This window comes from Bufo gargarizans, chromosome 2, assembly GCF_014858855.1.
Source record: "Bufo gargarizans isolate SCDJY-AF-19 chromosome 2, ASM1485885v1, whole genome shotgun sequence".
Lineage (NCBI taxonomy): Eukaryota > Metazoa > Chordata > Amphibia > Anura > Bufonidae > Bufo > Bufo gargarizans.
Window position 1 is genome coordinate 708,233,446 of NC_058081.1, and position 26,752 is coordinate 708,260,197.

At 48.3% G+C, this 26,752-nt stretch overlaps 1 protein-coding gene across 8 annotated transcripts in view; it reads left to right on the plus strand.

Moving 5' to 3' along the window:
- GRAMD1A (GRAM domain containing 1A) overlaps positions 1 to 26,752 on the plus strand; it is a 147,597-nt gene that overhangs the window by 82,137 nt on the left and 38,708 nt on the right. For 5 of the 8 annotated variants that reach the window (XM_044282530.1, XM_044282534.1, XM_044282535.1 and 2 more), the window contains 5 exons: positions 14,569 to 14,830; positions 15,509 to 15,529; positions 18,491 to 18,575; positions 18,672 to 18,775; positions 25,945 to 26,040. In XM_044282530.1, the coding sequence (XP_044138465.1) occupies positions 14,569 to 14,830; positions 15,509 to 15,529; positions 18,491 to 18,575; positions 18,672 to 18,775; positions 25,945 to 26,040 (568 nt within the window). Of the gene's footprint in view, positions 1 to 14,413; positions 14,433 to 14,568; positions 14,831 to 15,508; positions 15,530 to 18,490; positions 18,576 to 18,671; positions 18,776 to 25,944; positions 26,041 to 26,752 lie in introns of those variants that run through there. The other 3 variants (XM_044282536.1, XM_044282531.1, XM_044282532.1) reach the window with 3 other exon arrangements.

Below are 26,752 nucleotides of genomic sequence, written 5' to 3' on the forward strand. Positions count from 1 at the left end.
CCTTACAGTGCCATCCACGTTATCTCCTTACAGTGCCATCCACGTTATCTCCTTACAGTGCCATCCACGTTATCTCCTTACAGTGCCATCCACGTTATCACATTACAGTGCCATCCACGTTATCACATTACAGTGCCATCCACGTTATCACATTACAGTGCCATCCACGTTATCACATTACAGTGCCATCCACGTTATCACATTACAGTGCCATCCACGTTATCACATTACAGTGCCATCCACGTTATCACATTACAGTGCCATCCACGTTATCACATTACAGTGCCATCCACGTTATCACATTACAGTGCCATCCACGTTATCACATTACAGTGCCATCCACGTTATCTCCTTACAGTGCCATCCACGTTATCACATTACAGTGCCATCCACGTTATCACATTACAGTGCCATCCACGTTATCACATTACAGTGCCATCCACGTTATCTCATTACAGTGCCATCCACGTTATATCCTTACAGTGCCATCCACGTTATCTCCTTACAGTGCCATCCACGTTATCACATTACAGTGCCATCCACGTTATCTCATTACAGTGCCATCCACGTTATCACATTACAGTGCCATCCACGTTATCTCCTTACAGTGCCATCCACGTTATCACATTACAGTGCCATCCACGTTATCACATTACAGTGCCATCCACGTTATCTCCTTACAGTGCCATCCACGTTATCTCCTTACAGTGCCATCCACGTTATCTCCTTACAGTTCCATCCACGTTATCTCCTTACAGTGCCATTCACGTTATCTCCTTACAGTGCCATCCACGTTATCTCCTTACAGTGCCATCCACGTTATCTCCTTACAGTTTCATCCACGTTATCTCCTTACAGTGCCATCCACGTTATCTCCTTACAGTGCCACCCACGTTATCTCCTTACAGTGCCATCCACGTTATCTCCTTACAGTGCCATCCACGTTATCTCCTTACAGTGCCATCCACGTTATCTCCTTACAGTGCCATCCACGTTATCTCCTTACAGTGCCATCCACGTTATCTCCTTTACAGTGCCATCCACGTTATCTCCTTACAGTGCCATCCACGTTATCTCCTTACAGTGCCATCCACGTTATCTCCTTACAGTGCCATCCACGTTATCTCCTTACAGTGCCATCCACGTTATCACATTACAGTGCCATCCACGTTATCACATTACAGTGCCATCCACGTTATCACATTACAGTGCCATCCACGTTATCTCCTTACAGTGCCATCCACGTTATCTCCTTACAGTGCCATCCACGTTATCTCCTTACAGTGCCATCCACGTTATCTCCTTACAGTGCCATCCACGTTATCTCCTTACAGTGCCATCCACGTTATCTCCTTACAGTGCCATCCACGTTATCACATTACAGTGCCATCCACGTTATCACATTACAGTGCCATCCACGTTATCACATTACAGTGCCATCCACGTTATCACATTACAGTGCCATCCACGTTATCACATTACAGTGCCATCCACGTTATCACATTACAGTGCCATCCACGTTATCTCATTACAGTGCCATCCACGTTATCTCATTACAGTGCCATCCACGTTATCTCCTTACAGTGCCATCCACGTTATCACATTACAGTGCCATCCACGTCACACATTACAGTGCCATCCACGTTATCTCATTACAGTGCCATCCACGTTATCACATTACAGTGCCATCCACGTTATCACATTACAGTGCCATCCACGTTATCTCATTACAGTGCCATCCACGTTATCTCATTACAGTGCCATCCACGTCACACATTACAGTGCCATCCACGTTATCACATTACAGTGCCATCCACGTTATCTCATTACAGTGCCATCCACGTTATCACATTACAGTGCCATCCACGTTATCTCCTTACAGTGCCATCCACGTTATCTCCTTACAGTGCCATCCACGTTATCACATTACAGTGCCATCCACGTTATCACATTACAGTGCCATCCACGTTATCACATTACAGTGCCATCCACGTTATCACATTACAGTGCCATCCACGTTATCTCCTTACAGTGCCATCCACGTTATCTCCTTACAGTGCCATCCACGTTATCTCCTTACAGTGCCATCCACGTTATCTCCTTACAGTGCCATCCACGTTATCACATTACAGTGCCATCCACGTTATCACATTACAGTGCCATCCACGTTATCACATTACAGTGCCATCCACGTTATCACATTACAGTGCCATCCACGTTATCACATTACAGTGCCATCCACGTTATCACATTACAGTGCCATCCACGTTATCACATTACAGTGCCATCCACGTTATCACATTACAGTGCCATCCACGTTATCACATTACAGTGCCATCCACGTTATCACATTACAGTGCCATCCACGTTATCACATTACAGTGCCATCCACGTTATCTCCTTACAGTGCCATCCACGTTATCACATTACAGTGCCATCCACGTTATCACATTACAGTGCCATCCACGTTATCACATTACAGTGCCATCCACGTTATCTCATTACAGTGCCATCCACGTTATATCCTTACAGTGCCATCCCGTTATCTCTTACAGTGCCATCACGTTATCCTCCTTACAGTGCCATCCACGTTATCACATTACAGTGCCATCCACGTTATCTCATTACAGTGCCATCCACGTTATCACATTACAGTGCCCTCCACGTTATCTCCTTACAGTGCCATCCACGTTATCTCCTTACAGTGCCATCCACGTTATCACATTACAGTGCCATCCACGTTATCTCCTTACAGTGCCATCCACGTTATCTCCTTACAGTGCCATCCACGTTATCTCCTTACAGTTCCATCCACGTTATCTCCTTACAGTGCCATTCACGTTATCTCCTTACAGTGCCATCCACGTTATCTCCTTACAGTGCCATCCACGTTATCTCCTTACAGTTTCATCCACGTTCTCCTTACAGTGCCATCCACGTTATCTCCTTACAGTGCCACCCACGTTATCTCCTTACAGTGCCATCACGTATCTCCTTACAGTGCCATCCCGTTATCTCCTACAGTGCATCCACGTTATCTCCTTACAGTGCCATCCACGTTATCTCCTTACAGTGCCATCCACGTTATCTCCTTACAGTGCCATCCACGTTATCTCCTTACAGTGCCATCCACGTTATCTCCTTACAGTGCCATCCACGTTATCTCCTTACAGTGCCATCCACGTTATCATCCTTACAGTGCCATCCACGTTATCACATTACAGTGCCATCCACGTTATCACATTACAGTGCCATCCACGTTATCACATTACAGTGCCATCCACGTTATCTCCTTACAGTGCCATCCACGTTATCTCCTTACAGTGCCATCCACGTTATCTCCTTACAGTGCCATCCACGTTATCTCCTTACAGTGCCATCCACGTTATCTCCTTACAGTGCCATCCACGTTATCTCCTTACAGTGCCATCCACGTTATCACATTACAGTGCCATCCACGTTATCACATTACAGTGCCATCCACGTTATCACATTACAGTGCCATCCACGTTATCACATTACAGTGCCATCCACGTTATCACATTACAGTGCCATCCACGTTATCACATTACAGTGCCATCCACGTATCTCATTACAGTGCCATCCACGTTATCTCATTACAGTGCCATCCACGTTATCTCCTTACAGTGCCATCCACGTTATCACATTACAGTGCCATCCACGTCACACATTACAGTGCCATCCACGTTATCTCATTACAGTGCCATCCACGTTATCACATTACAGTGCCATCCACGTTATCACATTACAGTGCCATCCACGTTATCTCATTACAGTGCCATCCACGTTATCTCATTACAGTGCCATCCACGTCACACATTACAGTGCCATCCACGTTATCACATTACAGTGCCATCCACGTTATCTCATTACAGTGCCATCCACGTTATCACATTACAGTGCCATCCACGTCACACATTACAGTGCCATCCACGTTATCTCATTACAGTGCCATCCACGTTATCACATTACAGTGCCATCCACGTTATCACATTACAGTGCCATCCACGTTATCACATTACAGTGCCATCCACGTTATCTCATTACAGTGCCATCCACGTTGCCTGGCTGCAATGCCTTCCATCTCTTACTGTACCATCCATGTTTCCTTGCAGTGCCATCCACGTTGCCTCATTACAGTGCCATCCTTCCCTTACAGTGCCATCTGTGTTACCCTTTCACAGTACCATCTATCCCTTACAGTGCCATCCACGTGCCTGGCTGCAGTGCCATCTATTCTATACAGTGCTATCCATTTTGCCCTGGTACAGTGCCATCCTTCCCTTACAATGCCATCCACATTGACGCCTTACTCTTTTACAGTGCCCATACTGACCCCCCTTGCAGTGCTTCAAAACAGTGCCCCCTCCAACACTGCCGGGCATTACACCGCCAGCCAGTACAGTTTTCCAACCTGCCCTGCTGCCTCGGACTAAAGTCTTCACACCCTGCTGGGCACAGGGACCGAGGAGAGCAGTCAGCCATAGACGACCCATAATGCACTGCAGGTCAGACCTCTACACAGCAGAGCGAGCCCTGGCGCCGGCCCTGAGGGGCGATGTCCAGACTTTCACAATGTAGATATGATGGAGCGGTACAGTACCGGATGGAGGAATCAGAGGGGAGATAAGAGATGGGGAGGGGTTGTCATACTGGACGCTGGGGGCTTCTCGGCAGCAGTCAGAGTTCCTGCCGATATTCCTCTCCCTCCTTACAACATTAAAAGTGAAAAGAAAAAGCCTGACAACCAATAAGACCAAAAACCATTAGTATAGATCTTCGAGGGTTGTCACCCGGCTCTCCCAGACTCCTGAAGGCCCAGTCTGGCTGGCTCAGCTCTGCTACACCTTCCGCTCCCATACTGGTATCTATGTAGGCAGATGTGCCCCTGTGGGAGCCATATTTGGTGTCACCCAACTTTCCCAGATACAGATAGGACAGAAGTATAGAAATATTAACAACTGGACAAGGATGAAGAAGACCGGGGTGGCACTGTAAAGGAGAACTATTTTGGGGTGCTGTAAGGGGGTGCTGTTTTGGCACAGCGTATGTCAGGTCATTGACCACTTTCCCCTCCCCCCCATAGAACACCGTGGAAGTTGCAGCAAGGGTTGCCCTAATGTGCAAAGTCTTCTGCCAGTCTTTAGGATGCCATTTTTACCTTGTGCACGCTGGCAAATCAGCTTGGGGCAGATTTAAAGGGCCAGGCACCATCACTGTGCCCTCCTCTGACCTCAGCGGCTGTCGCGTGGCAGGTGGAGCTGCCGGGCCCCGTGTTTCCTCAGCTGTTCCCAGCACAATGAGGAAGCCTGCGGGGGGGGGTTTGTGTATCTCGTATACATGTATACACACACGTCCCTCCGTCTTCGGTCTGAGGGTGCTCCAGGTCCCCGCTGAGGGCGACGTATCCGTCTTTTACCCCTTTTTGATTTGGCAAAATGGTAATATCTGTGGGCGGATGGGAGGCGTTCCATTCTGTTTATATAACGGTAGCAGAAAGTGATACATTGTTGCAAACGCCTCCTGCAAAATGATACAGCGTCATGTAGGAAACCGCACGAAGCCGAGCCTAAGGCCTCTTGCGCATGAACGTATTTTCATTCCGTTTCAGTTTTTTTTTTTTCGCGGACCGTATACACCACCATTGATTTCAATGGGTCCGCCCGAAAAAAGGGAAGGTAATCCATGTGCATTCCATTTCCGTATTTCCGTTCCGCAAAAAAATAGAACATGTCCCATTATTAGGGATAGGGCGGGTCTATCAGGGGCCAGCTGTTCCGTTCCGCAAAATACAGAATGCACACGGACGTCATCCGTGTTTTTGGCGGATCCGTTTTTTTGCGTAAAAGAGGCCTAAGACTGCATTCAGACCTTCTGGGAAAAACAATGCGGTTGTGGCGCTTTTTTTTTATGCCACTGCAGTTTCAGGGGCGTCCCAGCACGGTGCAGCCGGGTAACCGCGTTCCGATTACTGCACTAATCCTTGCGAGGTTAGGCCAGGTTCACACAGAGGATTTTGTGAGCATCAGGTTTTTTCCACGCAGTTTTTTCCTGAAGATTTTTTTTTTCACATGGTTTTTGTCGCGGTGTCGGCGAGGATTTTGTCAATGGAATTCTGGACATGGAATTCTGGACACGGAATTCTGCGCGGAGTCCACGTCAAGAACGCACAGAACACTTCTCGTTTCCGCAGTTTTACGCGAACGTTCTGCATGTGGCGGCGATCAGTAATCAACGCGCGGTTACCGCGGCCCGGCCGCAACTTGCATGGACGGCCTCAGGGCGTAACCACACGGAACATTTATGACTGCGTCGTCAAAACCGCGCAAAACAACATTGAAAAGTCGCACAAACTTGGGTCACTAAACTGCGACAATTCATGGGAAAACGATGTGTGATTTTGTCCAGGTTTTTACGGCGCGGTCAGAAATTTCTTTACCTGCGCCAAATCCAAAGTCAATGTCTGAACACACCGTTAGGCCTCATCCACATTTCCGTTTCTCACTAACATGTATTGTCCGGATTTTGCACGGATAGCTCACGTACCCATTCATTTCAATGTGTCGCTCAGAAATCCGTATTTTATTACTGACCGAGTAAAAAAAATCAAAAATCGCGGAGACACGCACTACTTTGGTCCGTGATGTGGACCAAGCACTCCTATTGAAGTCTATGGGTCTGTGAAAATCGCAGACACAACGCAGATGGCATCCGTTTTTCACTGAAGACCGATAGAAGACGCTCTCGAATCCACGATATTTCGTGAATATTCGTCGTATATTCGAGAAATCTCCAGTCATTATTTTCTTCGGCAATCGGAAAATTCGCCACAAAAATTTGCGATTAGAATATTCGCGATCAACACTAGAAGGCAGTAGTATTCGGCAATGCCGGATCCAGAGAATTACGGCAAGGTGTTCTCTACCGGAACCGCCGGCCGGAGTCCCCTGCCCAAATGTGAACGTGGCCTTAGCTCACAGAGGATCCTCCAGACTGGACGCAATGAGAGCAAACCCTCAGCTGTAGGTCTGTACAGGTTTTTGGCCCCTGGGAGTAAACATGAGTATTCCCATTCACTGGCAACAAGCAGAGATCTTGGAGATGGTGAGAAAAAGGAATTAAAAACTGTTTGAGAGGATCCTGTGTCCTCGGGCTCTGAGCTGTGTTGGTCATCAGGACCAGAAGCAGCGCATTGCTCCACCATGACCACTGGGGGCAGCACTGTGAGGACATCTGTCACCCTCTTCACTTGCAGCATCTGTCTGGGAGCAGAGAAGCCATGGTGAGGAGGGGAGAGTGGGCTGCCAGCTGCCGCGGACACCTGCTCCAGTCCGCCACACAGGGGTAATAGCTGGCAGCATCGGAAGGAGAGCGGAGGGCGCAGTGCCAACAGGGGCTTGTAAGTCTCCCTTTTATCCTGTAACTTTTATTATTTAGCGCCAACCTATTCTGTAGCGCAGTATCAGTGATAGCGTCTCCTGAAACACTAGACTGTCAGCTCTTTGGCCCAGTATTGATACTGTGTGGTCTCTGTATAGTGAGTGTGAATAACTCTCCTGGATTGTCAGCTCTTTGGCCCAGTATTGATACTGTCTTGTCTCTATGTATAGTGAGTGTGAATAACTCTCCTGGATTGTCAGCTCTTTGGCCCAGTATTGATACTGTGTGGTCTCTGTCTAGTGAGTGTGAATAACTCTCCTGGATTGTCAGCTCTTTGGCCCAGTATTGATACTGTCTTGTCTCTATGTATAGTGAGTGTGAATAACTCTCCTGGATTGTCAGCTCTTTGGCCCAGTATTGATACTGTCTTGTCTCTATGTATAGTGAGTGTGAATAACTCTCCTGGATTGTCAGCTCTTTGGCCCAGTATTGATACTGTCTTGTCTCTATGTCTAGTGAGTGTGAATATCTCTCCTGGATTGTCAGCTCTTTGGCCGAGTATTGATACTGTCTTCTCTCTATGTATAGTGAGCGTGAATAACTCTCCTGGATTGTCAGCTCTTTGGCCGAGTATTGATCATGTCTTCTCTCTAAGTATAGTGAGTGTGAATAACTCTCATGGATTGTCAGCTCTTTGGCCCAGTATTGATACTGTCTTGTCTCTATGTATAGTGAGTGCGAATAACTCTCCTGGATTGTCAGCTCTTTGGCCCAGTATTGATACTGTCTTGTCTCTATGTCTAGTGAGTGTGAATATCTCTCCTGGATTGTCAGCTCTTTGGCCGAGTATTGATACTGTCTTCTCTCTATGTATAGTGAGCGTGAATAACTCTCCTGGATTGTCAGCTCTTTGGCCGAGTATTGATCATGTCTTCTCTCTAAGTATAGTGAGTGTGAATAACTCTCCTGGATTGTCAGCTCTTTGGCCCAGTATTGATACTGTCTTGTCTCTATGTCTAGTGAGTGTGAATAACTCTCCTGGATTGTCAGCTCTTTGGCCCAGTATTGATACTGTGTGGTCTCTGTCTAGTGAGTGTGAATAACTCTCCTGGATTGTCAGCTCTTTGGCCCAGTATTGATACTGTCTTGTCTCTATGTATAGTGAGTGTGAATAACTCTCCTGGATTGTCAGCTCTTTGGCCCAGTATTGATACTGTCTTGTCTCTATGTATAGTGAGTGCGAATAACTCTCCTGGATTGTCAGCTCTTTGGCCCAGTATTGATACTGTCTTGTCTCTATGTCTAGTGAGTGTGAATATCTCTCCTGGATTGTCAGCTCTTTGGCCGAGTATTGATACTGTCTTCTCTCTATGTATAGTGAGCGTGAATAACTCTCCTGGATTGTCAGCTCTTTGGCCGAGTATTGATCATGTCTTCTCTCTAAGTATAGTGAGTGTGAATAACTCTCATGGATTGTCAGCTCTTTGGCCCAGTATTGATACTGTCTTGTCTCTATGTATAGTGAGTGCGAATAACTCTCCTGGATTGTCAGCTCTTTGGCCCAGTATTGATACTGTCTTGTCTCTATGTCTAGTGAGTGTGAATATCTCTCCTGGATTGTCAGCTCTTTGGCCGAGTATTGATACTGTCTTCTCTCTATGTATAGTGAGCGTGAATAACTCTCCTGGATTGTCAGCTCTTTGGCCGAGTATTGATCATGTCTTCTCTCTAAGTATAGTGAGTGTGAATAACTCTCATGGATTGTCAGCTCTTTGGCCCAGTATTGATACTGTCTTGTCTCTATGTATAGTGAGTGTGAATAACTCTCCTGGATTGTCAGCTCTTTGGCCCAGTATTGATACTGTGTGGTCTCTGTATAGTGAGTGTGAATAACTCTCCTGGATTGTCAGCTCTTTGGCCCAGTATTAATACTGTCTTGTCTCTCTGTATAGTGAGTGTGAATAACTCTCCTGGATTGTCAGCTCTTTGGCCCAGTGTACTTTCCGTTTGCTGCATATATCACACCATGATTGCTAGATTGTCAGCTTCTCAGCTCAGTGTATGTATAGTGCCTATACCTTCTGTAAAACCCTGATCTCAGGATATGAAGCATTGGATTGTAAGCTCTTCTGCTCAGCTGCAGAGATATATTACTAGACATGCTAGAGTGCAAGCTCTTCCGCTGAATTCTAGCCTATATACTCTATTAACCCTAAACTGGACAACTCTGTATTATGCAGGACCCTTCTTGGGACGTTGAAGGCTGGATTGTCAGCTCTTCAACTCAGTTCCGACTATATACCGTCTATTGCGCTTTAGAATAACCTCTGCATGGTTAAACTAGATTGTAAGCTCCTCAGCCTAGCGCCAGCATGCATGGTTTCTAGGTTAGGGGAATGATAACACGATATTGTAATCCCCAGAGACGAGCACTTGCTCACCCGATGGCCGCCTCTTCGGCCATGTTGTCGGATAACAAGATTGGGATATTGATCTTAACCTGGTTGGGTCTGAACTTGGGACCCAATACTACAACAGGATCAGTTCTTAAAGGGGAACTCCACCTTAACATGGGATGTTCTATAGATACAGTAGATTGTACGAGCCGGGCCACCACCGATTCGGCCCTCCCGAGCCGGGCCCTCCCCTACGATAGTCTCTGAAGCCACACCAGGGGGTGCATTTAGGCGGAATTACCCTTTAAAGGACCTGCCATGGGGAGTCCTGAGGGCGCAGGGAATGAAGTGTTCCTGTTTTTTGTGTGATGTTGGCTGCATTTCCGTCCTTCTCTTCACCATATGACAGCCCTTTGTTATAAACAAAACATTCCCCGCCGGCAGGGCCATTGTTGGCACCCGCTCCGAGCTTTAATGTGCCGATTGTTTTTGAAGTTGGCATGACAAGCAGTAAACAGGCGGCCATTGTACCTGGGGGTCTGTGTACACTGCGCTCGTCAGATGGGAGGTGCAGGTCTTTGTAGCCAGAGATGCCTCAGTCCTGTGTGTGAGAGCAACAATGCTGCGAGTATTAATTATCATCATCAGTCCTATCTGTGCAATGTGGCAAGTGTGACCTGCGGCAAAGAACATGCCACAGCATGGGGCAGAGAGTGGGCAGAGTGCCGCAACATGGGGCAGAGAGTGGGCAGGGTGCCGCAACATGGGGCAGAGAGGGCAGAGTGCCGCAACATGAGAGAGAGGGCAGAGTGCCGCATCATGAGAGAGAGGGCAGAGTGCCGCATCATGAGAGAGAGGGCAGAGTGCCGCAACATGAGAGAGAGGGCAGAGTGCCGCAACATGAGAGAGAGGGCAGAGTGCCGCAACATGAGAGGGCAGAGTGCCGCAACATGAGAGAGAGGGCAGAGTGCCGCAACATGAGAGAGAGGGCAGAGTGCCGCGACATGAGAGAGAGGGTAGAGTGCCGCGACATGAGAGAGAGGGTAGAGTGCCGCAACATGAGAGAGAGGGCAGAGTGCCACAGCATGGGGCAGAGAGTGGGCAGAGTGCCGCAACATGAGAGAGAGGGCAGAGTGCCGCAACAAGAGAGAGAGGGCAGAGTGCCGCAACATGAGAGAGAGGTCAGACTGCCGCAACATGAGAGAGTGGGCAGAGTGCCGCAACGTGGGAGAGTGGGCAGAGTGCCGCAACGTGGGAGAGAGGGCAGAGTGCCGCAACATGGGAGAGAGGGCAGAGTGCCGCAACATGGGAGAGTGGGCAGAGTGCCGCAACATGAGAGAGTGGGCAGAGTGCCGCAACATGAGAGAGTGGGCAGAGTGCCGCAACATGAGAGAGTGGGCAGAGTGCCGCAACATGAGAGAGTGGGCAGAGTGCCGCAACATGAGAGAGTGGGCAGAGTGCCGCAACATGAGAGAGTGGGCAGAGTGCCGCAACATGAGAGAGTGGGCAGAGTGCCGAAACATGAGAGAGTGGGCAGAGTGCCGCAACATGAGAGAGTGGGCAGAGTGCCGCAACATGAGAGAGTGGGCAGAGTGCCGCAACATGAGAGAGTGGGCAGAGTGCCGCAACATGAGAGAGTGGGCAGAGTGCCGCAACATGAGAGAGTGGGCAGAGTGCCGCAACATGAGAGAGTGGGCAGAGTGCCGCAACATGAGAGAGTGGGCAGAGTGCCGCAACATGAGAGAGTGGGCAGAGTGCCGCAACATGAGAGAGTGGGCAGAGTGCCGCAACATGAGAGAGTGGGCAGAGTGCCGCAACATGGGAGAGTGGGCAGATTGCCGCAACATGGGAGAGTGGGAAGAGTGCCGCAACATGGGAGAGTGGGCAGATTGCCGCAACATGGGAGAGTGGGAAGAGTGCCGCAACATGGGAGAGTGGGCAGAGTGCCGCAACATGAGAGAGTGGGCAGAGTGCCGCATCATGAGAGAGAGGGCAGAGTGCCGCAACATGGGAGAGAGGGCAGAGTGCCGCAACATGGGAGAGAGGGCAGAGTGCCGCAACATGGGAGAGTGGGCAGATTGCCGCAACATGGGAGAGTGGGAAGAGTGCCGCAACATGAGAGAGTGGGCAGAGTGCCGCATCATGAGAGAGAGGGCAGAGTGCCGCAACATGGGAGAGAGGGCAGAGTGCCGCAACATGAGAGAGTGGGCAGAGTGCCGCAACATGAGAGAGAGGGCAGAGTGCCGCAACATGGGAGAGAGGGCAGAGTGCTGCAATGTGGGAGAGAGGGCACATCTCCTGCACAGCCAAACAGCAGCAGTGTGTCCCTGCATCCACCTACTGCTGGGTGAGCAGAGAGTGGGCAGAGTGCCGCATCATGAGAGAGAGGGCAGAGTGCCGCAACATGGGAGAGAGGGCAGAGTGCCGCAACATGAGAGAGTGGGCAGAGTGCCGCAACATGAGAGAGTGGGCAGAGTGCCGCAACATGAGAGAGTGGGCAGAGTGCCGCAACATGAGAGAGTGGGCAGAGTGCCGAAACATGAGAGAGTGGGCAGAGTGCCGCAACATGAGAGAGTGGGCAGAGTGCCGCAACATGAGAGAGTGGGCAGAGTGCCGCAACATGAGAGAGTGGGCAGAGTGCCGCAACATGAGAGAGTGGGCAGAGTGCCGCAACATGAGAGAGTGGGCAGAGTGCCGCAACATGAGAGAGTGGGCAGAGTGCCGCAACATGAGAGAGTGGGCAGAGTGCCGCAACATGAGAGAGTGGGCAGAGTGCCGCAACATGAGAGAGTGGGCAGAGTGCCGCAACATGAGAGAGTGGGCAGAGTGCCGCAACATGAGAGAGTGGGCAGAGTGCCGCAACATGGGAGAGTGGGCAGAGTGCCGCAACATGGGAGAGTGGGCAGATTGCCGCAACATGGGAGAGTGGGCAGATTGCCGCAACATGGGAGAGTGGGAAGAGTGCCGCAACATGGGAGAGTGGGCAGATTGCCGCAACATGGGAGAGTGGGAAGAGTGCCGCAACATGGGAGAGTGGGCAGAGTGCCGCAACATGAGAGAGTGGGCAGAGTGCCGCATCATGAGAGAGAGGGCAGAGTGCCGCAACATGGGAGAGTGGGCAGAGTGCCGCAACATGGGAGAGTGGGCAGATTGCCGCAACATGGGAGAGTGGGAAGAGTGCCGCAACATGAGAGAGTGGGCAGAGTGCCGCATCATGAGAGAGAGGGCAGAGTGCCGCAACATGGGAGAGAGGGCAGAGTGCCGCAACATGAGAGAGTGGGCAGAGTGCCGCAACATGAGAGAGAGGGCAAAGTGCCGCAACATGGGAGAGAGGGCAGAGTGCTGCAATGTGGGAGAGAGGGCAGAGTGCTGCAATGTGGGAGAGAGGGCACATCTCCTGCACAGCCAAACAGCAGCAGTGTGTCCCTGCATCCACCTACTGCTGGGTGAGCCTTTTACTTTTTAAAATTTTATTAACAATACATGGGCATAAATGCTGCGGGGGGGGGGGGTAGTAAGGGGGCATAATTACCGTGTGAGGCCCTAAGGGGACGGGGGCGCCACAAAACAGGCACTGTAATCTGCTACAGTGCAAGAGCTGAAGGACCTGTGATGATGTCACTGTCATGTGATCAGTGCCAGTGGGGGCGGAGCTTAGCAGTGGAGAGGAGAAGTGGTAAGGACCTGTGATGATGTCACTGTCATGTGATCAGTGCCCGTGGGGGCGGAGCTTAGCAGTGGAGAGGAGAAGTGGTAAGGACCTGTGATGATGTCACTGTCATGTGATCAGTGCCAGTGGCCCCCACTGGCACTGATCACATGACAGTGACATCATCACAGCTTAGCAGTGGAGAGGAGAAGTGGTAAGGACCTGTGATGATGTCACCATGGAGCTCAGCAGAGGAGAAGTGGTAAACCTCAGAAACCTTAGAAGCTGTAGTCCTCTCCTCATAGACTCCCTCTCTGAATTGTCGTCTGATGTCTCAATAACGGCCTGGACATGCTGGGAGTTGTAGTCCTCTCCTGTTATACCTCTTCCAGGTAATGTGCTCTGCTATCACATGATATCAGCCTGGACATGCTGGGAGTTGTAGTCCTCTCCTGTTATACCTTTTCCAGGTAATGTGCTCTGCTATCACATGATATCAGCCTGGACATGCTGGGAGTTGTGGTCTTCTCCCGGTCCTCTGACGCTGGTATATAGATAACAGTTGTAGTGTCGCCCGCCGTCCTGTTGGGGGTTATGACGGCGGTCTCTCTATATTGAGCTGTATCCTGAGGACGCAGACACGCCGCCTGGGAGGAATGCTGTGTCCCCCCATGTGGCAGCAGAGCCCCCCAGGCACCTGGTAGTGACCCCCACTTCTGCACCCATGGGCCAGGAGACATAACCCCGGTGTACAGATACTGCCGCCCGCCCTGTGTGAACACAGTTGCTATTTAGTGCTGTGAAGACCCCCTGTGCGCCCCTCCCCCCGCCCTGCATTATTTACCCAGTCATTACTTCATCAAAGCAAAACCCTCACTCGACAAGGATCGATACTCTCATCATCCACTTAGAGCAGAGCTGTAAATCGTCTGGACAAACAAGGACCCGAGTTCCGCAGGTGGCGCTGTCTGGTATAACCTGAGCTTGTGAGTTTCGGTCTGTTTGGTGCCCCCCATCCCTTCCTGTCTGCAGTCGGCAGATCTGTGAGTGCAGCTTTGGATGTGACCGCAGTAGAAGACCCGCGTGATTTCTCGCTAACTCTTTTTTTGCCTTTTCCCTCAGCTCTGGCAGCATCACCCCACGCAGCACGCCCAGTAACTCCCCCGCTACGCGGAAGCGCTTGACTGGTATCGAGCCGGAAAATATGGTGGAGAAAGTATCGGAGAACTTGTTTGAGAAGACTCAGAGCGCGCAGAGCCCCACGTCGCCACCTCCAGGAGCAGTGCCCACCGCCCTCCAGAGCATTGCCCAGCTGCCCAACTCCCAGCCCGGTACACCGCTCCCGCCACAGCTCAGCGGGAGGGCGTCTATATGGAACAGCAAGGTGAGAACCGCTCGACCACGCGGGTCCGTAGAGCCGTCCGGTCATCCTTATAAAATGTACTCGTACCGTATTGACGATTCCTGCTTGCTGTCAGTGAATGAACACTTCTTTTTTTTTTTTTTATAGTCAGAAGCTGCCGTGCCCCACTCACACACCTCACCTTATCTCCCCTAAGAAACTCAATTTGCCCCATCTTTCCTTCTCTTCTATTTGGGGGAAGTCGGGAGACCCCCATAGACATTGAATAGACTGCCAGTCGGATCTGCCGGTTCTGTTCACTTAAGACAGGCTTCAGGTTTAGGTCTAAAAGGAACAAATCGCTCATATCAGCAGCAACAAGTTACAAAGTTACTATATTGCATGCAATGAATGGAAACACATACACCAGGAGATGGAGAGCAGCTGTTGGTTCTCATATCCAACATGCCCGATCCGTCTTTTTTTCGCCGACATCTGCCGTCGGGGGCAGTCAGGACACACCATACTCATTAGATAGTTGGCCGGTCCCGCCAAAAGCCGTAGGTTCAGCAGATTATATATGGCCACCATACGACCAGTCCATCTGCATTGTGGACCGTATTACAGTGAGGATTACGGCTCGGGGCCCCTCTGCCGCCATCTTTATGAAGCACATGTCTGCTGCTCTCTAGTGACTGCATGTTCTCTTTTCTCTTCTAGAAGATCCAGAGCTTCTACAGCGTAAGTATCCGTCATTCTTCACCCTATGTCCCACCACCCATGGGGGCGATGTCCACCATGTTTACGCTCAGTCACGGGTGTACGTAAGAGAAAAGGGGGGCTGTAAGGGCAACACAGGCACAGACATCCATAAAACATGGGGCTCATTCAGACGGCCGTATGCTGTCCGCAAAAATGCCGATTCGATGCTGTCCCATTCACTTCTATGGGGCCCTTCCTTCCATTGCACGGCTCAGCAAAAAAAGAAACATGTCCTATACTTGTCAGTGAAAATCAGGACGTGGCCCTATTGAAGTCTATGGATCAGCAAAAAAACGGAATGCAATCCATTTTTTTGCGGACATGCTGAACTGTCCGCCCAAAAATGGATCCGAATTTTTGTGGACAGCATACGGCTCTTTGAATGAGCCCTTAAAGATACATATGAGTAAACATGTATAAATAGTACATAGGTACATATAGATACAGTACATAGATATAGATACAGTATATAGATATAGATACAGTACATAGATATAGATACAGTATATACATATAGATACAGTATATAGATATAGATACAGTATATACATATAGATACAGTATATAGATATACATAGATAGATACATAGAAGTAAATATGTATACATAAAACAGATACATAGATACATATAGATATAGATACATATACATACAGATACAGTATATAGATACAGTATATAGATATAGATACAGATACATATACATACAGATACAGTATATAGATACAGTACATACATATAGATACAGATACATATACATACAGATAGAGTATATAAATACATATACATATAGATACATATATACATATACATACAGATACAGTATATAGATACAGTACATACATATAGATATAGATACATATACATACACATAGATACATATACAGTATATACAGTACACAGATGCAGTATATAGATACATATACATACAGATACAGTATATAGATACATATAGATACACATAGATACATATACAGTATATACAGTACACAGATGCAGTATATAGATACAGTACATAGATACATACAGATACAGTATATAGATACATATTACAAGGTATATGAAGAGATATACAAGGGGCGGACTGGCCCTAGGGAATATTCCGGGGGGCCGATGCTCACGGCCAGCAGCCAGGTAAGTAATGATCAGACGCTCTCGGGGTTAGGGCTCATGCAGACGAACGTATTTTATTTCCGTGTCCGTTCCGTTTTTTTTTTTGCGGACCATATGCGGAACTATTCACTTCAATGGGTCCGCAAAAAAAATTGAAGTTACTCCGTGTGCATTCCGTTTCCGTATGTCCGTATTTCCATTCCGGAAAAAAATGGAATGTGTCCTATTATTGTCCGCATTACGGACAAGGATAATACGGTTCTATGAAGGACCAGCTGTTCCGTTCCGCAAAATACGGAATGCACACGGACGCCATCCGTATTTTTTGCAGATCCGTTTTTTGCGGACCGCCAAATACATACAGTCGTGTGCATGAGCCCCTAAAGGAGTTGTCTTGGCTTTTACTATTGATGACCTATCCTCTGGACAGGTCATAAATATCAGGTCGGCAGGGGTCCGACACCCGCGCCGGTCAGCTGTATGATGGGAAGGCGCGAGCACTGCGCACGTGCCGTCTCTCTTCCTGCCCTGCTGCTGCTCTGCCATAGACTGCAGTCACGAGAGACGGTACGTGCGCATCAATATTAAAAGCCTGGAGAACCCCTTTAATGGGGAGCGTCAAGTACTTGCATACCTGGCTGGTTGGCGCAGGCGCCCTCCTGAATAGAAGGACAGAAGGCTCAGCGGCCGGGGCCACCACAGCAGGAGCAGCTTCTGGGGAGGCCTTTGGCTCTGCTGAGTCGGTATTTCTGCGCCCGCCTGCTGGTGTTGGCCTTGTCTTCTACATCTTGAGGCCACTTTTTTTTCCCCAGGGCCAGTTTAAGTTCCCAGTCCGCCCCCGTATAGACATAGATAGATGCCGGTACATATAAATATACTTCTACATACATAAAACACGTACATAGAAGTAGATACATACAAACATGCAGCTGTACATGTGAGCGCACATAGACAGTATAGAAGTGACATATAGGGCCCCTGCGGGACACAAAGCTGCACTGCCCTCTCCCATCTTGGGCCCACATACCCAGCATGTCATAGTAGTGCTGCCCCCTGCAGGCTGATGTTGTTAGGACAAATCAGTACGAGGCGCTTCGTGCCTCAGAGCAGTAATTGCGCTGCAGCACTTGTAACCTCCATAATAAGACCTCCGATGGAAGTTGCACATTTACCTCTGTGTGAAATCGGAGGCGCGGTATGTTCTCATGATCCTCTAGAGCTGCCACATTGGAGCTGAACTATGGTCGCGTGCCTGCGGCCTCCTAATGATGGCAGTCAAGAGAGGGACGGTAATCCTGACTGTTTCCACTGTGTGTTTGAACTATGTTAATGTACGTCTCCAGGACTGGCAGTGATGAATGCCACCCAGCTTTCCCAGGATCCACAGTAAGGCTACACGCACACGACCGTTGTGTGTTCGCGGATCCGCAAAACACGGACAGCCTTTAATATAACTGCCTGTTCTTGTCCGCAAAACGGACCAGAATGGGACAGGTTATATTTTTTTTTTGCGGACCACGGAACGGAGCGACGGATGCGGACAGCACAAGGAGTGCTGTCCGCATCTTTTGTGGCCCCATTGAAGTGAATGGGTCCACACCCGAGCCGCCAAAACGGCGGCTCGGACGCGGACCAAAACTGAGGCCGTGTGCATGAGGCCTAAATGTGGCAGTAAAATGCGTAAATAGGCAGCATGACTACTCAGAGCCTGGGAAAGCTGGGTGACCGCCCTTCTTCTCTTCCCACATCCAATGGGCGCTGGGGGTTTTGCTGCTTTTTTTGGGGGTTGCGATTTCTGCCGTCTCTCAACCCGGGGTGTTTCTTCCAGATGCTGAGCCCCAATTACAAGCAGCGCAATGAAGATTTCCGCAAGATCTTCAAGAAATTGCCCGATTCGGAGCGACTGATTGTGGGTGAGTGGGGCGTTCATATTGACTAGGCGGGTCTTCTGATACCTATCGCCCCCCAAATCCCTGACTGTCGCCCCCCTCTTCTCTCTGCCCCATCAGATTACTCCTGCGCTCTGCAGAGAGACATCCTCCTTCAGGGAAGACTCTACCTATCGGAGAACTGGATCTGTTTCCATAGCAACATATTCCGCTGGGAAACCACCGTAAGTGATGCCGATGAGAGTTTGACTCCTTTGTGTTTAGCTCCATAGTAACAGTTTTGCATAGTAAAACCAGTGCATAACCCTGAGCCCCGTGCCTGGATTATACACAGAGATTTATACGAGCGGAAGCCGCTAGATGTCGTCAGCGACTCAAGCGCACGGTTCCGCTTCCTAGAAGTGGTGTCCCAAGAATCCATAGGGAGAGACTTGCAGCAGATTAGACTTCAGTCTAACAGCTCCCCTAGTGGTGAAAGTAGAGTACTGCATGCTGGCTGATCTGTAATGGGTTTGGGAACTTTGAGATTCTTTTGTGTCCAAATTGATTCTACATGAATAAAGTATGCTTGAACTGGCCTGAACATTGATACAGGACACTGAGGTCTCCTAGGACTTAATTAAAAAATATATTTTTTTTTACAAATGTTTGCTCTTTTTGCTCTCCCCCCACTCCCCTTTAAACCCGGACATATCGCCATTTTCACCCAGGCAGACCCCCTGACTTGGGCATCGGAGAAGTTCATGCTCTACTTTGCCCTGCGCTAAATCGCCCAGGGCAAAGGCATTTTCTGGAGATCCAGTGACGTTTCGGGCCCTCCCTAGGGCTGCCAGGTGGAGTCTTCTGCCCCCAGCAGTGAGACCTGCAAAACGGCTAGGGCAGCGCTAAAGCCCGCCCATCAGAGCCGGTGACATCACCAAACTGTCACGGCCTTTGGTGCGCGCTGTGACACTTATGCCACGCTTGCTGTTGCCCGTGGCAACGTGTTGCTGTTTCAGCATGCGGGGGCAGTGTCACGGCCTTTGTGGTGTGTGCCGTGACATGGTTGCCTTGCATGTTGTTGCCTGCGCCAACGTCTAGCTTTTTATGCTGGTGTGTGCACTTCCCCTGTCAGTTGTTTCCTCCTCTGTCCGGTGCTGGAGGGGTTAACCACCTTGTTGGGCGTGGTCACTAGGTGCTTCATCTTACCTGTGGCTGGAGGCCAGGAGTCAGTGGTACTCCAGCTATGGTGTGTGCTGGAGTTATGCTCCTGGTCTTCATGTTCCATCTCCCAGAGTGAGGGCCTCCTAGTGGGACATCGAGGTCTCCCGCGATGTCTTCCCTCCTTTACATGTGTTGTAATGTCTAGCTTGGTGTTCCTTGTCTGGTATGTTTGGTGATATCTTCCCGCATGGTTGCTAGACTTCCTAGCCTGTATGCAGTGCCACCTGGGGCTGCCATGCACCTTGAGGCATAGGGGCCCTGGCGGAGTCTGGTGTGCTGGATACCTGTGTGAGTTTCTGGTACAGTGTCCTGTTTGGTGTCAGGACACGGGTTCCGGTCGTGGTGGCAGCAGCAGGTAAGGTCCCTTTCACACGAGCGTGATTTCCGCGCGGGTGCAGTGCGTGATGTGAACGCATAGCACCCGCACTGAATCCTGACCCATTCATTTCAATGGGGCTGTGTACATGAGCGTTTTTTTTCACGCATCACTTCTGCAATGCTTTGAAATCGCAGCATGTTCTATATTCTGTGTTTGTAACGCAGGACAGGCCCCATAGAAGTGAATGGGGCTGCGTGAAAAACGCATTGCATCCACAAGCAAGTGCGGGTGCGATGCGTTTTTCACTGATGGTTGCTAAGAGACGTTGTTTGTAAACATTCAGTTTTTTATCACGTGCGTGAAAAACGCATCAAAACGCATTGCACCCGCGCGGAAAAAACTGAACAACTAAACGCAATCGCAGACAAAACTGACTTGTTTTAGTGCCAAAATCGCAGCATTTTCACTGAACGCACCCTGAACGCATCCGGATCAAATCCGTCACGCCCGTGTGAAACCAGCCTAAGTGTCGTCTTGTCTTCTTACCTGCCGTTTCTCTTGCTGCATATGGACTTTTCCTTTCCCTGCTTCTAGGCCTTTTGAGACTCCTGTTCTTCCGTGTCCTGGAAGAACAGGGCATCTCTCCTCAGCTCCTTGGTGAGGGATTCTCAGGGCCTCAGGTATCCAGGGTATGAGCCGTCCTACCATCCAGGTCCGCTCATACAGTGAGGAGTTAGGGCTCGGTATAGGGATGCATTAGGAGGTGACCTGCTCCCTTATCCTTGTGTTCAGGCTTAGTTGCTTTCATTATCCCTCAGTCATCGTACGGTGGGGGGTTTTCCCACTCCCCACCGTGACACAAACACACTGCCGGGGGGAAACCCTTGCCGTGCGCAAAGGAGAGCATCGGAGCATGAAATGCTCCGATGCTTACATCAGGGGGGCTTCCTGGGTGAAGTTATGAGTATGTCTGGGTTCAGCTCTGAGCCCAGACAACCCCTTTAAGTTCTTTAATGCAATAACAGCGGTAACAAATAAGCTATGGATAAATGTAGGGCACATAAGGACACCTGCCTAGGGCATCAGAAAGGAAGGGGAGAGCACTTCACAGAAAACGAATGATTTAGGTCAGGCATGCTTAACCTGCGGCCCTCCAGCTGTTGCAAAACTACAACTCCCAGCATGCCTGAAATGGCCTACAGCTATCAGCCTTCAGCAGGGTATGGTGTGAGTTGTAGTTTTACAACAGCTGGAGGGCCGCAGGTTGAGCATGCCTGGTTTAGGTTGATTCTTTCACCTAAGTGCGGCTTCTCATGTCTCCTTATCACTAAGTATTGTTAATTATAGCTATAAGGAAAATTTACCCTCACACTGCTGACCTACAGCTAATGTAACGGTAATCTCTTCAGGAAGGCAGTGTAAGGGTTAAGTCCCCTGCCTTGTAGCTAGGACAAGCAAAAGTGATAAGGAGACATCAGAGCAGTCAGAGGAGGAGAAAGGTGAAGCCAGTATGTGTCCTATAGGTACATTATCAACTAGTAGATAAGATGTCTCTGCCTATCACACAGCAGGCCATAAACTGCATGGCCAATAACCACATCACAAAACAATCCCGATAAAACCAAGTGTGGTTGGTGAAAATCATTTTATGTGGCTAGTGTATACCGTTTAATTCAGTGGGTGGCTATAGCCAAGCTAAAAGGGGGTGTGAGCACTGTGTCTGTCTAAGGCAGCATAAACTCTAAATACAGCCCTGGGTAAATGCATGGTTGACAGCGTTAACAAACCATGTGTATGCGTTCCACTTTTTCATATTATAAACTTTTCAAAATTGTTCCTTATTGAGGGGCAGATGGTGTTATGGAATACAAAACAGTGGCTTGTTGGGACCAAGCATCCAAAATGTATGCCTTAATGGGGGCAGATCTCTGCTTATATTTATTCTCACACACACATGTTAATGTTCGAAAAAGAGTGGCTTGTTCTGCACAAATGTCCCAAAATTATGCTTTAACGGGGTGAGAATGACTGCTCGTATATATACACGCACAAATAATATCAGAAGAAAAAGTGGCTTGTTCTGAACAAGCCTGGAAGAAAAATTCCCTTTTTAATTGGGAGCAGCAGCAATGCAGTGTGGGTGTGGAAAGGGTAGGGTAATAGTACCATGTGGCAGCAGCCATATAGTATGAAACATGATGGTAGGCAGGCAGACGGTGGCATGATGGGCTCCATCAGCAATGGTAGATTTATTCATTGGCCTCAGCTGGAGGTGTGTGAATGTCCTCATGGATCTATGCCTTGTTCATTTTAACAAAAGTTATGTTTTGGACACTGACAGAGGAAAAGTATGTCCATTTGGGTGTGGTAAGGCCACCTTCCGCACTGAAAAAAGCCTCCAATCTATCCAGATCCCTCTGTAGTAGTATACTGTCCTCATCAGTGTAAATTACTTTACACAGTTTAGTGTCATCTGCGAAAATTGATATTTTACTATGCAAGCCTTCTACAAGATCATTAATAAATATATTGAAGAGAATAGGGCCCAATACTGACCCCTGAGGTACCCCACTAGTGACAGTGACCCAATCTGAGTGTGTACCACTAATAACCACCCTCTGTTTTCTATCATTGAGCCAGTTACTTACCCACATACAGACGTTTTCTCCCAGTCCGAGCATTCTCATTTTATATACTAACCTTTTATGTGGTACAGTGTCAAATTCTTTGGAGAAGTCCAGATATACGACATCCATTGATTCGCCGCTGTCAAGTCTAGAACTTACCTCCTCATAGAAACTGATTAAATTTGTTTGACATGACCGATCCCTCACGAAGCCATGCTGATATGGTGTTATTTGCTTATTTCTGTTGAGATGCTCTAACATAGCATCTCTCAGAAAACCTTCAAACAGTTTACCCACAACAGATGTTAAACTTACCGGCCTATAGTTTCCAGGCTCTGTTTTTGGCCCCTTTTTGAATATTGGCACCACATATGCCATGCGCCAATCCTGTGGGACATTCCCTGTCAGTATAGAGTCCGCAAGTATCAGAAATAAGGGTCTGGCTATGACATTACTTAATTCCTTTAGGAGACGGGGGTGTATGCCATCCGGTCCTGGCGATTTGTCTATTTTAATCTTTTTAAGTCGCTGTTGTACTTCTTCCTGGGTCAGACAGGACACTTTTAATGGGGAATTTATTTTTGCATTCTGCATGTCATCTGACAGTTTATTTTCCTCAGTGAATACATTGGAGAGAAAAATATTTAACAGCTTTGCTTTCTCCTCGTCGCTCTCTGCGACTTCCCCCTCATTACTCTTTAAAGGGCCGACACCTTCAGATTTATACTTTTTAACATTTATATAATTGAAGAACATTTTAGGGTTAGTTTTACTCTCTTTGGCAATTAATCTCTCGGTCTCTAGTTTGGCCGCTTTTTATTTGTTTTTTACATGTTCTATTTTTTTCCTTATAGTTTTTCAGTGCTTCCGTGCTACCCTCCTGTTTCAGTGAATTATATGCTTTCTTTTTGTCATTTATTGCTATCTTTACAGTTCTATTTATCCACATTGGTTTCTTTTTGTTCCTTAACCTTTTATTCCCATACGGTATGTACCTCTCACAATGAGATTTTAGGATGTTTTTAAAGATATCCCATTTTGTGGCTGTATTTTTATTTTTGAGGACTTTGTCCCAGTTAGTTTGGCCTATGGCCTCTCTTAGTTGGCTAAATTTAGCCTTCCTTTTGGCAACAGGAAAACATTCCCCAATTTTGCTTTGAAAGTGAAGGTCTAAAAGCTTGGCTATCCAGTAATCATCAGACTGCTTGATGTCAATGATTTGCCTGTCAGTATGCAAGCAAGCATATAGCTTGCCATTTTCGCCATTGCACCCAAGGATCCAGTTATTTCTGGTCACCCCCCACATTGAGATAATTAGTCATCATGGCCAGTGTCATCGTCATTATCAGCTCCATTCTATGGCCAGTGTTGTCATCATCATCAGCCCCATCCTCCTGAACAAGCAACTCCTCCTCCAGTGGTAGCTCCTCATCCTCCACTTCCACATCAACATGTAGACCTTCTTGAGTATCTTCCATAGTGAGTGTTGCAACTTCTTAGGAAAAAAAAGAAGGTGCCCCACTAGGAGGGGGCAGTGAAAGCAGAGAGGATGCAACTGAAAGGCTTCTCTGGGGTTGAAAGGGGGAACAGGAGGATCACTGTGACCCCTGGCTCTACGGCACAGTTTCAGACTCGGAGGTGACCTCCACATCATCCTGCTGCGACTGAGACGAGGAGTGACCCATCCAGTCCACAATCTCATCCTCTTTGTTTTTAATAATAATCTACTGCCTATCAAAAGCCAGGGAGAACTGTGGCCTACTACTAATACTAATGACCGGATGGCTAGTATTGCTACTACGGTTTGCACTACTATCCACATTCTGACTCGCGGATGGTAGGGAATGGGTATTTCATTGGCCACTCTTCTGTTTTCCAGACATTCTGTTTTTGTAATTTAAAAACAGAGGTGCAATTTAATATCCTTCCCTTTCTACAAACACACTGCACACTGCTACTGACAATTTGCAATGGTAATAATGCAGTTTTTGCAGTAAAGCGCATTTTCTTTAAGACTGAACAGTGTCTTGCAGTAATAAAACAATGCGTTTAATAACACAGATATAATAATGGCGTTATTGCCATATTACTTCTGGGGTGCTGGCAAGAAGTCTTTGAACTGTAGAAACTTTTTTACTAAAAACAAAACTGAGCACTAGTGATGAGCGAATGGATGAAGTGAGTGTGTATTTCAGGGAAAATTGATTCGTTACTACAAAGTGCTAGAAAATACGGATTCATGAAATTCGGATTGAATTCCTGTCACGGATGTTCACGCGGCAGGAGATCGGTGAGACTGGCAACACGTGGTTTGATCTGACATGTTTTCTGTTTGGAATAAATGACGTCTGTGTTATTTCTGGTGCTTGCCACACCTTCTTTCTAGGCTATTGGGGTCATTTAGCCTTCTCTATTTATAGTTGCTTTTCCCACAATGCTGTGCGGTTTATAGCTTCTGTTTGGACCTTTTGGATAGATTGTGGTTGGATCTTGGCTGAGTTCCTGGTGCTTCCATTGTTCCTTTGAAGTTAAGTCTTTCCTTTCCCTTTTTGTATTTTGTTCGGGTTTTGTGTGTTGCATTTCCCTTTTGTTTTTATTAGGCCTGAAGGAGACTCCTGTTTGTCCTTCCTTTTGGAGGAACAGGTAGTCCCGTCCCTGCCATTAGTACTAGGGTCCTATAGGCCTTGATAGGACTTTAGGTATTCCTGCATTTGAACTCACCTACCTTTTGGGGTCTGTTCATACTAGTAGTCAGTCAGGATTTTGGTTAGGGTTTTCATTAGGAGGTGTACATCTTCCTCCTTTTAGTTCTCAGGCCTGATTCCCTGTCCCCCCCCCCCCCTTCCCTCCTATGCTCGGTGTGGTGTTTCCCTCCCACATGAAGCATGACTATTCCGCTTCGTTAACTTCGATTTGCTCAACACTAGTGGGCAACATTTATATGTGATTCATCCAATGCGAATCACAAAAATGTCAGATTCTTTCGGACGTTGAATTTGTTTTGAAATTCGTAACAAATCTGATTAATTTAGAATGGATTCGCTCGTGTCTGGTTTACGTCACATATATAAAGCCTGTTCCATCACAGCAGTTCTGACTCAGGTGGCGGAGATCCAAAGCCCCACATTTATCACCTCTATATATTGTTCTAAGGCAAAAGGACAGGGGGTCGGGTGTGTCTGTGTTAACTATTTGGATGCCGCTTGCAGAAGGTTCATGACTCCTTTCTTTTTCCATTGAGCAGATCACCATCCAGCTGAAGGACATCCGGTGCATCAAGAAGGAGAAGACGGCAAAAGTTATTCCTAACGCCATTCAAGTGTGCACCGAAAACGAGAAGGTGAGAAACGTGGCGTCCAGAGAGTGGAGGATCCGCAGGCCAATGGTTGTAATGCAAACACAACTAAGGGCTCTTTCACACTTGCGTTGTCCGGATCCGGCGTGTACTCCATTTGCCGGAATTACACGCCGGATCCGGAAAAACGCAAGTGAACTGAAAGCATTTGAAGACGGATCCGTCTTCAAAATGCGTTCAGTGTTACTATGGCAGCCAGGACGCTATTAAAGTCCTGGTTGCCATAGTAGGAGCGGGGAGCGGGGGAGCGGTATACTTACAGTCCGTGCGGCTCGCGAGGCCATGCGATCACATCATCCATGCGCGTGGGGCGCCCTGACGTCACTGTGGAGCGCCCCGGGAGCCGCACAGACGGTAAGTATGCTGCTCCCTGCTCCCCGCTACACTTTACCATGCCTGCCAGGACTTTAGCGTCCCGGCAGCCATGGTAACCATTCAGAAAAAGCTAAACGTCGGATCCGGCAATGCGCCAAAACGACGTTTAGCTTAAGGCCGGATCCGGATGAATGCCTTTCAATGGGCATTAATTCCGGATCCGGCCTTGCGGCAAGTCTTCAGGATTTTTGGCCGGAGCAAAAAGCGCAGCATGCTGTGGTATTTTCTCCAGCCAAAAAACGTTCCGTTCCGGAACTGAAGACATCCTGATGCATCCTGAACGGATTTCACTCCATTCAGAATGCATTAGGATAAAACTGAT